This window comes from Xyrauchen texanus, chromosome 30 (genome assembly GCF_025860055.1).
Source record: "Xyrauchen texanus isolate HMW12.3.18 chromosome 30, RBS_HiC_50CHRs, whole genome shotgun sequence".
Taxonomy (NCBI): Eukaryota; Metazoa; Chordata; class Actinopteri; order Cypriniformes; family Catostomidae; genus Xyrauchen; species Xyrauchen texanus.
In genome coordinates, this window is record NC_068305.1 from 8031344 (window position 1) to 8048057 (window position 16714).

At 37.9% G+C, this 16714-nt stretch overlaps 1 protein-coding gene across 1 annotated transcript in view; it reads left to right on the forward strand.

Moving 5' to 3' along the window:
* LOC127624134 (neurexin-3b) overlaps positions 1 to 16714 on the forward strand; it is a 485619-nt gene that overhangs the window by 151374 nt on the left and 317531 nt on the right. The window contains exons 6-7 of the mRNA XM_052098814.1: positions 4260 to 4698; positions 12480 to 12863. Coding sequence (XP_051954774.1) covers positions 4260 to 4698; positions 12480 to 12863 — 823 coding nt within the window. The remainder of the gene's footprint in view (positions 1 to 4259; positions 4699 to 12479; positions 12864 to 16714) is intronic.

Genomic DNA, 16714 nt, shown 5'->3' on the forward strand with positions numbered 1-16714 from the left:
AATTACAACTAACTAGGAAAAATCATGCAATTAAATATTTTTATCGACTGACAGAACTAATTTTCCCAATTTTAATAGAAGAACTTTTTCTTTTTAAAAATATTATCGTTGTTATTATTGTTAAAAAAAACGTAATAATTAAAAAAAAAAAAATTATAACATGCTCAAATATACCTAAACTAAGATTAAATACATTTTCTTCACTCCAAAACAATCTAAATAAAATACAAATTACCACAAATTCATTTTACTTTTAATTTTGATACACAATATGTTTGAAAATGTTACATATTAAACCTTTGCAATGCGCAGAACGTGAACATTCTGCTGGATCGCAATAACAAAGTCGAGTTGGTAGCCATGGAGTGGTGGTGGTGTAGTGGGCTAAAGCACATATTTGTTAATCAGAAGCTTGCTGGTTTGAGCCCCACATCCACCACCATTGTGTCCTTGAGCAAGGCACTTAACTCCAGGTTGCTCGGGGGATTGTCCCTGTAATAAGTGCACTGTAAGTCGCTTTGGATAAAAGCGTCTGCCAAATGCGTAAATGTAAATAAAAATAAATTTAAACTACTGTAAATTTAAAAAATAATAATAATAATTCAACCGTAACTAGAAAAATGTAAAAAGTCAAAACTAAAATAAAACTATAGTAACAATAATAGAATGAAAACTCAAACAAATCAAAGAAAACTAAATTGAAAAAAACTAAATAAAAAATGAAAAAGCCTGTATTGATATTTTTTTCCACCGATCAGTCCCTTCATCTCCCATCACTCTTAAGTACACTGGTCTCTCACTGGCTGCTTTTCTCTGCACACCTACATGATCTATGTGTTTACACCATGAGCATTTCTCATTAATACTGAGCCTAATGCAGCAGCCAGCTGTGCCCCATAACAAGCTAAGACACCGATCCAATAGAGATTAGGGTCCACTCCCCACCCAAGAATGCCCCGATCGATACAGACAAAAACCTGCTGGCTGAGTGAGAGAGAAATAGAGTCAGAGGCTATAGAGTGTTAAAGGCCTGGCTTTGATTATAAATGGCACACTGGGGACAGAGCACAGCCCCCAGATAAGGTGATAAAGTGAGGGTGTAGCTTTAGATATTGTATCGGAGTCTGTGGACTACCCTACCCACACCATCTCTTTGCACATTATTTTCCATTATACCACTATCGATCGACTAGAGGTAATGGCCATTGAAATCATAACCTGAGGCATAACTACATCCCAGCAAGGTAATGCTGATTGGAGGAGAGTAGCAGAAGCGCTGAGGAAATGTTTTCTATGTAGAGTGTTTGCTGCTTTAAAAAGGGCCTGTGCTTTTGTCTCACCAGTGATTTTAGGAATGGAAAGAATTGTATTTTTTTTTATAATCACATAACCTTTTTCAACCCTGTCTTTGGCCCCCTGTCTGAAACGCTCGGTTTTCTGTGTCTTCACCTTTAAGACACGCCCATTGTCAGAACTGGCATTAAAGTCATTTAAAAAGCAGTTACAGTATGTTATTATAGTACAGTGACCACTTATATGTCAAAATATCAAGGCAAATTTGATTCCACGTGTCATTAACACTTTAAGTTACTTTCTAAAACCCTATTCACAAATTTAAAGAATATTATTTTAGGAATACTTGTACCCCAAGTACTGCATTTAAAGGAATAGTTCAACCAATCATTCTCTCATCATTTACTCACCCTCATGCTATCCAAGATGTGTATGACTTTCTTTCTTCTGCTGAATACAAATTAAGATTTTTAGAAGAATATCTCAGCTCTGTTGGTCCTCACAATACAAGCAAATGGTGACCAGATCTCAGAAGGTCCAAATATCACACTAAAGCATAAAAAAGTAATCCATATGACTCCAATGTTTTAATCAATGTCTTATTAAGTGATTTAATCGATTTTGGGTTAAAAGAGACCAAAATATAACTCCTTTTTCACTGTACATCTTGCCATTGCTGTCTCAAGTCACGATCACATTTTCAAGCTCGATTCACTTCCTAGTGTCTGACGCATGCGCAAAGAGCTTGAAATCACTGCTGTCAAAATGTATAATGATTTTATGTGATATTTAGACCAGGGTTCTGGTCACCATTCACAAGCATTGTATGGACCTACAGAGCTGAGATATTTTGCGACATGTTTGTTCTGCTGAATAAAGAAAGTCATATACATCTGGGATTGCATGAAGGTGAGAGAATTTTCATTTTTGGGTGGACTATCTCTTTAACATTCGGTTACAATGCTTGTCGTAAATTGGCAGTTAAGTACAAATAAAAATTAATTAATAAATAAAACTGATTTGTGGATTTTACCTGAAGCATATACATTGCTTAACAACCTCAGACTAGTAGGTAGGTCTGTCTTGAGATGTTTATACGTTATTGGCAAAAATACATTTCTCATTGGAGCCAAATGAGTGGGAGTTTACCTCCTGAACCCTACAGTTGCACTTTATTGGCATGGCATAGTAGCACAGATGAGGAGGCGGTGTGGGATAGTGGGGGTTGATGGTTAGGCGGTCCTGAATCTGGGAGAGGTGTTGGAATGTGAACCTCAGGATGGGTACCTCAAGGCAAAGGCAGTAAAAAAAAAAACATGATAATTTTATTGTTGGTGAAATAAAGACCTCTTCCCTGAGTTCATCACTCTCTCTCCAGGCCACTGCAGTTAGTATGCAGGGCACCTGTGTTGATTTACTGTCAAATCTTCCAGGATTATATGTAATCCTGCAGCTGCAAAATCTGTTTGCTGACAGCTGTGTTCTCCAACAGAACTGCTGTTTGCTGTGCACTCAGTGTCCTATATATAATAGCAGCAAGAGCTCTTTCTTAAAGGAGGAAAAAGAGCGGAAAAGCTTTTTTAATTTTCTGCTTGAGTGGATTTCAAATTACAATTCTGCTGGTTTTGTATTGTGTTGTATTTGGCTATTATGCATTGCTGACTGTATATATGAGTCTTTGCCTTGGTAAATAGGCACAATATCACAGCACATCCTTTAAGTGTCCTTTGAGTGTTTCATTTTCCCCATTATGGGGGGGCATTATGTTGATTACCACAAATAATAATGTTTTCTTGTCCCTCCCTTTCTTAAAGGTGCACTCTAATAATTTTTTCCCCATTAAAAAAAGCTTTACTCCTAAATAAATTAAATGTAATTTTGAAACATATGCTTAAAATCATCATCACATGAGATGAGGAGTCATATTAGTAACCTTATAAAAGCTATTTTATTCTACATGGGGCAGGGGCGCTTTCATGGGGGCTGCCATTTTAGAATCACATGACCAGCTGAACACTACTCGCTTAATCTCAGTAACCGTCTTGTTATTGGACACTTTCACTCTTGGATTAAATTATTCCTGGCTGATTGTGAATAGTGAATTTCTAAAATGGCATCTGTAACCGAAAACTATACATTTTGAATTATGCTGCATCCACACCAATAGGTGTCACTGTAAGTCCAAGCTGACATGAGCAAAATGTTACTGAGTGCACCTTTAAGAAAGAAGTTTACAGTGAGTTACTAACAATGGAAGTGAATAGGGCCAATTGTTGGTGGGGTTTAAAAGGCAGAAACTTGAAACTTATTATTTTATAAAAGCATTTACATTAATTCTTCTGTTAAAACTTATTTGTTTATTATTTATTATTGTTATTATTATTATTATTATTATTATTATTATTATTATTATCTTATTATTTGAGCTGTGAAATTGTTTAAATCATACTTTTTAGGGTCCTTTTAGGAGTTTAGGGTTTACTGCGTTACGATGTCATGGCAACAAAGTTGTAAAATGCCATATAACTTATAACCATATAACCATATACACAGAAAAGGTGTGTAAGCAATTTTATCATACTGAAATAATGTGAACACACATATTGTTTACATTCTGCGATTATATTTTTGAAACAGTGAGTGTTTAAATGTTCATGGACTGGTCCCAATCACTTCCATTTTAAGTGCCTCACAGTCCCAGATTTGTGCTTTTTTTTTTCGATCCCCTTTTGCTTCGGTGGTAGCAGATCTTATCCTTTGTACAAAGGAGTTAACATAGTAAATGTTAACTATTTTTACATTTGTTTAGTGAACTAGAAACAGTGCAGAATCTTAAAAATTTTTATTAATTTTTTTTAACAGTACTGTAGGCCTACAGTAAAAAAGAAAACAACAGATCTTCAATTTCTCAGACTGTTGAACCCAACCGTTTCACAATTACCCATAATGTGTTTCTTGAATCACAGGTGGTCTACAAAAACAATGACATTCGACTGGAACTCTCTCGCTTGGCCCGCATTGCAGACCCTAAAATGAAACTACAGGGGGACGTGGTGTTTAAATGTGAGAATGTGCCCACCCTTGACCCAATCTCTTTTGAGACAGCAGAGTCCTTCCTCAGTCTTCCCAAGTGGAACACCAAGCGAGTGGGCTCCATCTCCTTTGACTTCCGAACTTCAGAGCCCAACGGATTAATCCTCTTCACTCAAGGTAAGCCCCAGGACAAGAAGGACTCTCACAATCAGCGGAGCAACAAAGTGGACTTCTTCGCTGTAGAACTTCTAGATGGAAACCTATATCTTCTGCTGGACATGGGATCAGGAACCATCAAAGTCAAAGCCACACAGAGCAAAGTCAACGACGGAGTCTGGCATCACGTGGACATCCAGAGAGATGGACGATCAGGTGAGTAGATTCATTTTCTCCAGAACTTCATGGATCTTTACTCTTGGAAAAAAAAGGTTCTTCAATCTTTGCAGCACCTTATGTTCATCAAGGACCTCCTTCTTATCAAGAACCATTGCTCTAGGTATAGGGTTCTTGAACTGAGCTATACAAGGTTTATAAGGCTCTTTAATGATTAATAAAGTTCCTAATGTTACAGCATAGATTCTTCAGATCAGTATATTGGTTTCTGGATGGTTTAAAGCACCAGTACATATATTATTATATACATATCAGTCAATTATTAGTATTTAGCTTTTCTAAAGAGTCAAAGAATAAAAAAAATATTATGAAATGGATAGTTCTGTTCCTAAATCCTGATTGGTCAATACAGTGTTCCAGCCAGGATTGGGCAGACAACATATAGAAAGTATTCTGGTCTGAATAAATACTCTCTCTGAAATGTATTCCAATACATCACATACAAAGTAACGTATTAAGAATACTTCAAGACTACATGTTTATAAAGTCAAAGCCCAATTAGAAGAATTATGTGTGATATGTCATTATTATATTATCTGAACTGCTACAACCTCACTTCTAACATCTGAATGAATGTAAGTAGCTAGCTAGTCAGCAAATTTAATGAATTTAGTAATCCCTCTAGATGTTTCTTTAAATTACAAGTGTAGTTGGACACTGATGTGTTTCTTTATGGAACGCAGAAGGCAGGGTAATGTCAACTACAATATTTCGTCAACATTCCAAGATATAAGAAAAATGCTTCCGGTATCTCCAAGACTCAAATGCCCTATAGCTGTAAAATTATAGCTACCATGCAGGGTTGTTTGTGAATGTTTTTAACTATTTTTAAAATTTTAATCTTCTTCTTAACCCATATTAAATACTTTTATTATTTATTCTGAAACATCACATACAAAATATAATATTCAGAATACTTTTACTATATACTACTGTATTGACCATACAACATCCAGGACCACAACTATCCATTTAAAGGAATAGTTCACCCAAAAATAAAAATGCTCTCATAATTTACTCACCCTCATGCCATCCCAGATGTGTATTACTTTCTTTATTCTGCAGAAAACAAATTAAAATTTTTAGAAGAATATCTCAGCTCTGTTGGTCCTCACAATGCAAGTAATTGGTGGCCAGAACTCTGAAGGTCCAAATATCACATAGAGTCATCGTAAAAGCAATCCATACAACTCCAGATTTTCCTAAAGTGATTCAGTCAGTTTTGAGTGAGAACAAACTAAATATAAATATATCTTGCCACTGCAGTCAGAAGGTGGCATGATCATGATTTCAAGCTCGATCACACTTCCTAGTGCTTGGCACATGCGCAAAGTGCTAGATAGCACTATAGGAAGTGTAATCGATCCTTATACCTTATTGCTAGGGGTGGAAAGAGTACTAAAAATTCATACTCAAGTAAAAGTACTGTTACTTTCCAAACAATGTAGTGTGAGTAGAGTAGCCATACCTGTCCTAAAAACTGCTCAAGGAAGAGTACAATTTTAGCTCATTTAAAAGTAGTCATGAGTATTGAGTTGTGAATGTGATGAACCTAATAATAAACACTGTATGCTATGTAAAGAAAGAAAAAAAAATGGGTATCCTCCAACCATTTTATTTTGACTCCCAGCTTTTAAAATACATCATGTATCTATGATAAACACTACATGTATCTGATTCCCCAATTTTTTTTTATAAAAATAACAGGGAGAAATGTATATAGAAATGAAAAGATTTCAAAGTTCGTTTCAATACACTGGTCACTATTTTAAATCGTAAGGTATGACACAATTGCATTAAAATCAGTTTATTTATAGGTAACTGTCTATATTGCCCTTGCTGACAGAGCGAGTTATTGTTAAACATAAAACACATGTTCAAAACAATGAAAAGAATGCAAAAAACAACAACAAAAAGAACCTGTCACTTGGCACGTCACGGACAATAAAGGAGGTATAGAGCAGGGGAAGGCAAAGTTTTTTGGTAGGGGGGCCACATCAGGCTTTGCGTAGTACATGGGAGACCACCTTTTTTAGATACAATGTCCTGCATTGATTTAGTTGTATCTTTTAAGCCCAGAAATATTTGTGTTCTCATTCTAATGTATGATGCACAAGTGTATTTGTCACTGGTGGAATATTCTGCCTGAAGTATTGCTCTATAAATGTTGATACTTTTCTATTAAGCAATAGAAAAACTTGATAAAGGCTAAACATAATTGTAAATTATTGTATCATCTCTACTTTCCTGGTAACGTATTATTCAAATGAACATACTCTCTACACCGGGGTCGGAATTATAAAAAATTAACAATATTATTCAAAATGTCAATGTTTTATTATATTAAATGAATACGTTTAATGCTACTAAATTTATTCAGCCAAAATCAGAGTGGTTTTCTTGTTTTTGTTTTTGATTAAAAGCCATACTAGTGTAGATCATGTGTCATGAGAGAGTAATGGAGGACCCAAATGCAGGAAGCAGAACTCAAGACTTAAATAATCAAAAGTACAACCAAAAAGTCTCACAATGGAGAAAATATACAACAAAAAACAGAACTAGTAAAGACTAGCTGAAGCCGATATCTGGCAAAAACAACCGACAGGATCAACAAACAGACAAACAAAACAATACAGCACAGGACTGAAAACAAAGGGAGTTGATATAGGGAGAGGTAACGTGGGACAGATGACACGACTGATGAGCTGATAGGAGTAATTGGCGATGTCATGGTAACGGGCTTGCATACAGCATGTGGCACCTGCAGACATAAAAGGAAGAGAAACAAACAGTGAATCAAGCAGACATGACAGACTAACAGAGGGAGGAGGCACAGTCACAGTCAGACTGTGACAGAACCTAGGCCTCCGTAGCATGACCACTGGCAGCAACTGGGGAGCAGGGATTCCTTCTCTTATTCTTCCAGATGGTCTTATTCCTCCTGGCGGACAGCAGCAATGGTCACCACATCCTGGAGGATAACGGCGGGCTCCTCCGCCTCCTGGTGGTCAGCACTGGGCTCCCCTGCATCCTGCCATTCAGCAGCAATAACGGCCGCCGTCTCACGGTCTGCAGCGGTAATGACCACCGCCAACTGGCAGCCAGTTGCGGGCCCCTCCGCCTCCTGTTTATCACTAGTGGACTCCTCCGCATCTTGGCAGCCACTGGTGCACTCATCTGCCTCCTGACGGTCAGTAGCAGGCTCCTCCGCCTCCTGGTGGTCAGCATTGGACTTCTCTGCCTCCTGGTGGTCAGCACTTGGCTCCTCCGCCTCCCGGCAGACTGCAGCTGGCTCAGCCAATGGGATGGGCTTCCTCCTCTTCCGAGACGTGGAGGAAGTGGCCATGGAGGAAGTGGCCATGGAGGAAGTGGCCAAGGCGTCCACTTCTGTGTGGGGAGTGACATTGTTCTCTGGCTGGGGTGGAGACAGGTACATTTCTGAGGCACCCCACTTCATTGCCAGCCTAATGGTGTCAATGAGTCTTCCTCCTTCACCTCACTCCGGGATACATGAACTGATGGGTTCCACTAATCCCTCCCTGAACATACCGTTCAGGCAGATCTGGTTGTACCCTAGACTCGAGGATGCTGCCAGGAACTCTGAGGCATATCCCCATACAGACTGGTCCTCCTGCCGCAGTTTGAGGATATATTTTTTTACCTGTGCAGCTCTTTGACATGCAGAAGAACCAGAAAAAAAATATTTCTTGCTGGATCCATAGCTGGCTGTATTGTTATGTCACGTGAGAGTAATGGAGGATCCAAACGCAGGACCAGAAGCAGGACTCAAGACTTTATTTTATATTTTCCCCAATTTGGAATGCCCAATTCCCAATGCGCCCTAAGTCCTTGTGGTGGCGTAGCGACTCAATCCGGGTGGTGGAAGATGAATCTCAGTTGCCTCCACGTCTGAGACTTTCAATACACACATCTTATCACATGGAGACATAGCGCACGTGGAGGCCTAACGCTATTCTCCATGGCATCCATGCACAACTCACCACGTGACCAACAGAGAGTGAGAACCACATTATAGTGACCACGAGGAGGTTACCCCATGTGACTCTACCCTCCCTAGCAACCGGGACAATTTGGTTGCTTAGGAGACCTGGCTGGAGTCACTCAGCATGCCCTGGATTCGAACTTACGACTCCAGGGGTGGTAGTCAGTGTCTTTAATCGCTGAGCAACACAAGCCCACAACTCAAGACTTGATTACAAAAATAAACAAAAGTACAACCAAAAAGTCTCACGATGGAGGAAAAACGTACAACAAAAAAGCAGAACTAGTAAAGACTAGCTGAAAGGTTTAAGAAAACCTGAACAAAGCCTATAAAACCAATCGAGAGGACTGAAACACAGACAAAGCAATACAGCACAGGACTGAACATGAAGGGAGCTGATATAGGGAGAGGTACCGAGGGATAGGTAACACAGCTGATTGGAATAATTGGCGATGTCATGGCATACAGCACGTATCACCTGCAGACACAAGAGGAAGGGAAACAAACATGGATACCAGCAGACATTTTAAAAAAATATCTGATGTGGTCTAGATGTAGAACATTGGCTAAATATAGAATATTACTAAAAAGTTTATCATCAATATCAAGGATTTTTTTACGATAAATGTATAGATTTTATCGCCCTGCTTTATTGCTAACATTGCATACATCTCTAACAGCAGCCCATTAATCTAGTGAGCAGAAATGTGACATTTACCTCAATATGTTTCTTCAAATTAGAGGTAGAATTCCCCTTCATTGGGAAAAGCCCTTTCAGGTGTGGCCGTGTATGTTCAGGTGTTGAACTGCTGTTATAGGCATCCTCCACATCCATGATGATTAATAGCAGTTGGCGCAAGCTGGCGTTCAAGTTTTCTATGTGTGATTTGATATGACTGGAGACACAAGACTCAAGGAGTCTCACTAAAATCAGGAAATGGAAGTAGCGAGTAAAAATAAAAGATATAGATACTGCCACACTTTTATCCATGAAAATAATATATTGTTATTGTAAGTTAATGGAGCTATTTCTTCCAGACTGCTCTCTGTATTAAGGGCCATTATTAGTGTTGATTCTAAATCATTTCACAGCAGTCGGCAGAGTGCACAGGCAAAGACTTCAATAACAAGTCATCTAACATAATAAATGTGAGGACGGTTATTTATTGAGCACTGGAGAAGCTGTTCAGTGCAAGATTATACTGTAGTGCGGAATAAGAGCTTTAGGCATTGTGTAGATACAAACTTCAAAACTAACAGATAATTCTCCATATTAAAGCCACAAGAGGCAGAGCTCTTATTTCATGCCTCCAGTCTATTTTATATACATATTCGTTCAGAGATGGAGATTTAGCCCAGGGTCAGCCAACACACTCTGATTAATCACCGCCTAGACATCATGAAAGTCTCTAGAATCATGTAATTCTCAGCAACAAAGGAATGAGACCGATATATAGCCATGTGGGTGTTGAGAGGCCAATAATACTTGCATAATAAATAGCAGTGGAAGAATTTAGTGTGTCCCCTCTGTCTGCCAGTCCCTCCTCGCATGACTCTATTGATGTTTCTATTCTAAAACTCCTGCCTGTCTATAGCCTTTCCTAAATCTTTGTGTCAGAAGACTATAACAAACACACAAGCACACATACAAGTGCCATCAGAATTATTCAACCCAACCAAGACAGTAAGGATTTACAAAGGTATGTTTTTTCTGATGACCCAGAATTTTTAAACATTGCATCTGTATCAGAGTGACCTATTCAAAGTCATAGTGTGAATATATAATCTAATATTTCTAAATAGGGGGATTTTTTTTAAATACAGCGATGATGCATAATTATTCAACTTTTATTGCATGCAGCTGTTTCTTTAATATGTATTACTACACAAATATTTGTTTTAAAACTAAATTAAGCCATCACTCTACTATGGCACTAAAATGTATTTCTATGCAAAAAATGCAAATAAATAAGTTGTCACAAAAGCTAACCGAGGAGATTATTTCATTACACAAGAAAGGCCATGGCTAAAAGTTCATTTCCAAAGCACTTCAATTTCCAACAGACAAAGTTGGCAGCAACATTCAAATACTTTTATAATATGGTATAACAGCAACCTTCTTGGGTGTGGAAGAAAGCAAAAACTTCAACAAGGGAAATGTTGACTTGAATATTCAAGAAGACATTTGGAAAGTCCTGTGGAGTCTATAGGTTATAAGGTTATATGGACATATGACACTAAGCTAAAAATGAGTTTTAGGCCCATGGGTCAGCAGTACATCTGGAGTTAGAAAAGTCAAGGTGATGACAAGAATGTCACCATCCCCACAGTCAAGCGTGGAGGTGGGTCAGTCCTGTTATAGGGGTGTTTTGTGGCTGCAGGAAATGGCTATCCTGACTATGTGACTGACGCCATGGATTCTTTCAGGTATCAGGCCATTTTGGCAAAAATGTGATTTTTTTTTCACATTTTATTAATATACCATTGAAAATCTTTGTTGGGATTTCAAAGAAGCAGTGGCATATATATATATATATATATATATATATATATATATATATGATCACAAATTACTTTTTTCAATGAACTCACATAATAAAATAATTTCAACTCAATTAATATTTCAGGTGCATGTATTTAGTTATTTGTTATGGAAAATTTGGAGAAAGAATTACTATTGGCTAGTTCATTTGAGTTTTTACTTGCCAGACTTTTGATGACATGTAAGCTTAATGCAACTCAAAACTAAAAAAGAAAACAATTAATATAAATTATTCATGTATACGACTCTACACGATACAGCATGCAAGATTGTGCATTTGAATTAATATTTCACATTCTATCAATTTATATAATGTCATGAGATAGAAATTATAGTAATGATGTAAGCTGTTGCCACTGTTTAAAAATAGAAAGAGTTGGAATCTAATCATAAAACATATCATCATATAACAATAATATGAGAACTGTATTATAAAAAATCATAATTTAAGTGCTACAATATAAAAATTTCCATGCAAAAACATTAGGTTTGTAAACCCCCTGCAAAGATGCTGCAAGAGACTATTTATCAAATTCTTCCATATTTACAGTGTAAAAGTTAAAATATTTCACAATACATTGTTGTCCCTTTAAATGGTGATATTTAACCACTGATTTTTTTTATAGATGTTTGTTTATATGCACTTATATGTACAATCCACACAGTTTATAATGTTATGTATAAGAAACATTAAAATGGTACTGTCTCTTTAAGAGAACCAGCAGCTCTATATTAATATAGAGAATTATATTATATAATATAGTAGAATTAATGTTTAATTTTTTAATCACCAACTGACTGTAAATAACAGTAAAGTTATAAAAAGAGACATGAAATGAAAATGGAGTGTGTGGATCACTTAATACACAAAAAGACCCTAAATTCAATTTTTACTTGTATAATGTGTATTAACTGACATCTACATTCTACAAACTCTCGAGGTTTGCAGCACTTTTACCTTCTAACAGACGTCCATCAGGCGTGTTACACTGACCGCCATGCTGAAACAGAGAATTTTGAGGTTGTTAAATGCAATGTAAATGTTATTATGAGAGCTTTGTAATATAGCAAGTACATTGTCCATTGCATATATTTATGTGTGTTTATTCACTGTGCTATTTAACGGCTTCCTCTGGCTTCCGTAATGAGGTTTCTGCATCCTCTTTGGCCAATTGGTTTATTCAGTTCCTGACAGAGTGTTGTTGTTGTGTACAGGGATCATCTCTGTGAACAGCCACCGAACTCCCTTCACAGCCAGCGGAGAGAATGAGATTCTAGACCTGGAGGGTGACCTGTATCTCGGAGGTCTCCCCGACAACCGGGTCGGCCTGGTTCTTCCTACCGAACTGTGGACTGCTATGCTGAACTATGGCTACGTGGGCTGCATCCGTGATCTCTTCATCGATGGACGCAGTAAAGACATCAAGCAGATCGCAGAGGCCCAGAATAGTGATGGGATCAAGTCGTCCTGCAGCAAAGTCACAGGCAAACAGTGCGATAGCAACCCCTGCAAAAATAACGGCATCTGCAAGGAGGGGTGGAACCGCTTCATCTGTGACTGCACTGGGACAGGCTACTGGGACAGTACCTGCGAGAGAGGTGAGTGGTGGTGTGGTTGACTGATATGGCAGAAGCTGGTTTCTAGAGTGCTGGACGTCAAATGGCCGATATTATATTACTGTAACATATAGGAAAGATCAGGGCTAGTTGTCTTGCTTTTTACTCTAGTGAGTATTTCCCATGGTAGGTTAATTTGTGAATTTTTTTTTGAAAACAGTAATTCTTTTTGCAGTTCCATTTGATGATGTTAGTGGTGCAGAAATTACACACTTCAGCTTTAAAGGAAACATTTTAAAACTTCTTTTTTTATATATTCACGCCTTTTTTCCATATAATAAAAGAGAAAAGTGACTCCATCCATCAAGGTCAAAATTAAAAAAAAATAATAATAAATAAAAAAACACTAGCGGTCGACCAATTTTGAGTTTTTCAATGGCCGATGCAGATACCGAAATCTAGGATGGCCGATATAACTGCTGAAAAACATAATACAATTTAACAATAGCAAATCAGATGTACGCAACATTTCTAAAGTTAAACAAACACTTATTTTAAGCAATATTTATCCAGATTTGCATAAACTTTAAAAGAATAAAAAGCCTTGAAAGCATAAAGTGTTGAATATCCATTGACGAATATAGATTTTGGAATCAACCAAGCGAACACGGTAATCGCCCAAAGCTGATAAAATGTCCAAACATTGGTCGTTTAATCAGCTTGGCTGATATAATGGTCTATCACACATTTTTTTTTATAAATAAATAAAATAATAAAACCACAGTAAAAAGCAGTGAGTCAACTTGTGCACTATTTCCCCAAGTCTTAAGACATACATTCATTTTGTGTGATGATCAAACTGAAATTTCAGTTGTTATTTACTCTCAAATAGTTGATCAAATATGGTGACCTGTAAATAACATCAAACTCCATTGGTTCTTGTATGTCTCATAACCAAACTTCATGATGTCATGACACAAGAACCAATGAAGTTCGATTATATTGACAAACTCGCCATATTTGATGCAAGTGCTGAATACAGACATTGATCAGTGATTCGAGAGTGAATACAAGACATACAAGTTTGAAACGACATGAGGGTCAGTAAAGCCTCTCACTCCGTTACACTGTCAGCATCTTCAACGCAGCAAGCATTTGGATTTTCCCTCAGAAATGACAGCTGAGAGAATCTTTGAGCCTTTGGGCTGTACGGACATGGAGTTGACTGAAGTTCCTGCTTTACAGCTCAAGAGGAGATTTAATAGTTTTGATGTAACCTTTCTCAAGAGGTTTAATGGGATTTTGCTTTCACTTCCAGTGGCTTTCTGTCTGCTCGCCTCGCTCAGGAGGATCCGAAAGTTAAATTGAACAAGGCTTGGAGCAAGAAAAGTTTCCCATGGTGTTCAGAAATAGGAATGAGCTCACATTAAGTTTTCATGACAGTTTGTAGATAGCTGCTCCTCGGGCTATTGAGGGATGCAATCTTTACACAGCATGGTCGTACTGGCTCTTTTTTTCATTCTTTAAAGATTTGTCAAGGTTTAGCAGATGGTTCAGGCTCCTTTGAGCTGGGTTCCCACATGTCCTGGAAATCCAGGAAAACCTGGAATTTTCCAGTGCAGTTTTCCAGTCATGGAAAATGAGACAAACACAGAAATGTCCTGGAAAATAATGATTTGTCTGGAAAATATTTTAATATAATAAAAATGAGTTTATTATATTATTGCATTAGCAATAAAAATGCAGAACGTCACGGAATTTGACTTATTTGAGATGAAAATGTATGTTTTAACTGTATGCACAATTAATCAAACTAAATTCTTGATATTTCCAAGTGTGATTATTAAACCACAAAAGGCTGCAATTTAAATAAACAAATATATAATCTGCATGTGCTGCGTGCTTCAGAATTAATGTGTGAAATCCTACAGTCCAATCATCAATCCGATCATTTCCCTCATGCTAATATCACTCATGAATCTCCCTTAGACCCTCAGTGAGCACTGTGACCAGGTGGGACTCAAAATGATGTGTTTAGAGCCTCTTTTCCAATGAACATCGATCTGTTGACTGAGCTAAGATATTTTTCGGTTTTTCTTCAAATGTGTTCTGGTGAAGAAAGAAAGTCGTACACACCTGGGATATCTTGAGGGTGAGTAAATAATGAGAGAATGTTCATTTTTGGGTGAACTATCCTTTTAATTGGCTGATATAGGGTCATTTTTAGATTATCTCCACTGGCCGATGACCATGCCTGCTTGACTGATTAGCATATGTCTGTTCTGTTTGTGAATAGTATTTTTACAGTGTATAAAAAAAAAATCTTCATTTAAAATGTGGACCTTTCACTCTGCTCTCTAGATATTAGCATTAGAGTCAACCATTGAAAAACCCATATATGTAAACCACTAAACAGTAGCTTGTTGCTAAGTGTGCAGCTTTAACTAGCCCTTTAACAACATAATTTCACAACGTTTGACACAAGATAAGATTGGATTTTGTTTCAAAAGAAAGGCTTTTAAAGCATTCTGAAAACAGTGGTAAAGGGTGGCGCATTAAAAATGCATCACAATAATGAACCACAGGAGCTGAGTTTCCCAAATGTAAAATGGATTCTTTCAGGCAGTGGTTAGCTGCGCTGTCTCATCACGTTAACCTTGCCTGAGATCTGCAGAGCACTCTATTTTTAAAGCACTCGGAGGCCTGTGTGCTTGTGTGTGTGTGTGTGTGTGTGTGTGTGTGTGTGTGTGTGTTTAGATGTGTTAACATGCCTCTTGCACTGCTGTCTGCGCCATTCCACCTGCAGTCTAGAACACGCAGTCACATGTTAATTACAAACCCCCTCCTGACCACTGCAGCCTCCTCTTCTCCAAGGGCCCTGCATTTTGCATTTTGCAGTTTAATAATCACATTGTGTCTCGTAGTGCCCAAAAGTGAGCAGCTTTCGCCAAAACACTTTCTAATAAAATTCTCCATCAAAATGAAAACTTAAAGGTGCCCTCAATAATTTTGAAGTATGTCTAAATGACTTACTATGGCTTACACTGACACCTAGTGGCCTGGATGCTGCACCAGTTGGTCATGTGATGCTAACATAGCTACCCCCATGAGGGCTCCCCTGCCCCATGTAGAACGAAAGAGCTTTTATAGGGTTACTGATATGACTGAACTCTTCATCTCACATTAGTGGTCATGATTTCATAAATGTAATATTACTATTCATATCTTTAGAAGTAAAACTTTTTAAATGTGAAAAAAGGTATGATAGAAACATATCAATACTATATAATTAAGTAATATTCACTGTAATACTACTACTATAACTATTATTATTAATAATAATAAATCAATAGTAATATCTCACAGCATTGATTCTCTGTTATGCAGCACTTTATTTGACAAAAATAACTCCACAAGGGAAGACACCTTGGAGACCACACCCTGCTGAAGGGGAGGTTAACATGTGGTGAATATGTCACATGGGCTTACCAGCCGCATGTGGAATAATCCCCGTGGTAGGTCCTACTGGGAGGGGAGGAACTCTACAGCAAGGTGACCGGTAGCAAGGGGGGCCCTGCCGAAGGGAGAAACATATTTGCCCTCAGGGAAACTGTACTGTGGAAAATACATCACAAGGGGTTACCACAGGTAACCAGCACATGTGGAGCACCTACCCCAGTACAGGGCATACTAGCACACGTACTGGGCCCGGCTTCAAATTCCTCCACTGAATTAACCTACCGCAGAGCTAAGGAGGAAGGACATCCAGGGTTCACCCATCTCGGGAACTTGCAGGTGAGAAAAAAGCACACTTCTTCCCTTAAGGGAGGGGAAAAGCACTTTGCGAAAGCGGTACACCCGGCCAGCTGCCCACACACTTACTTGTTCATACC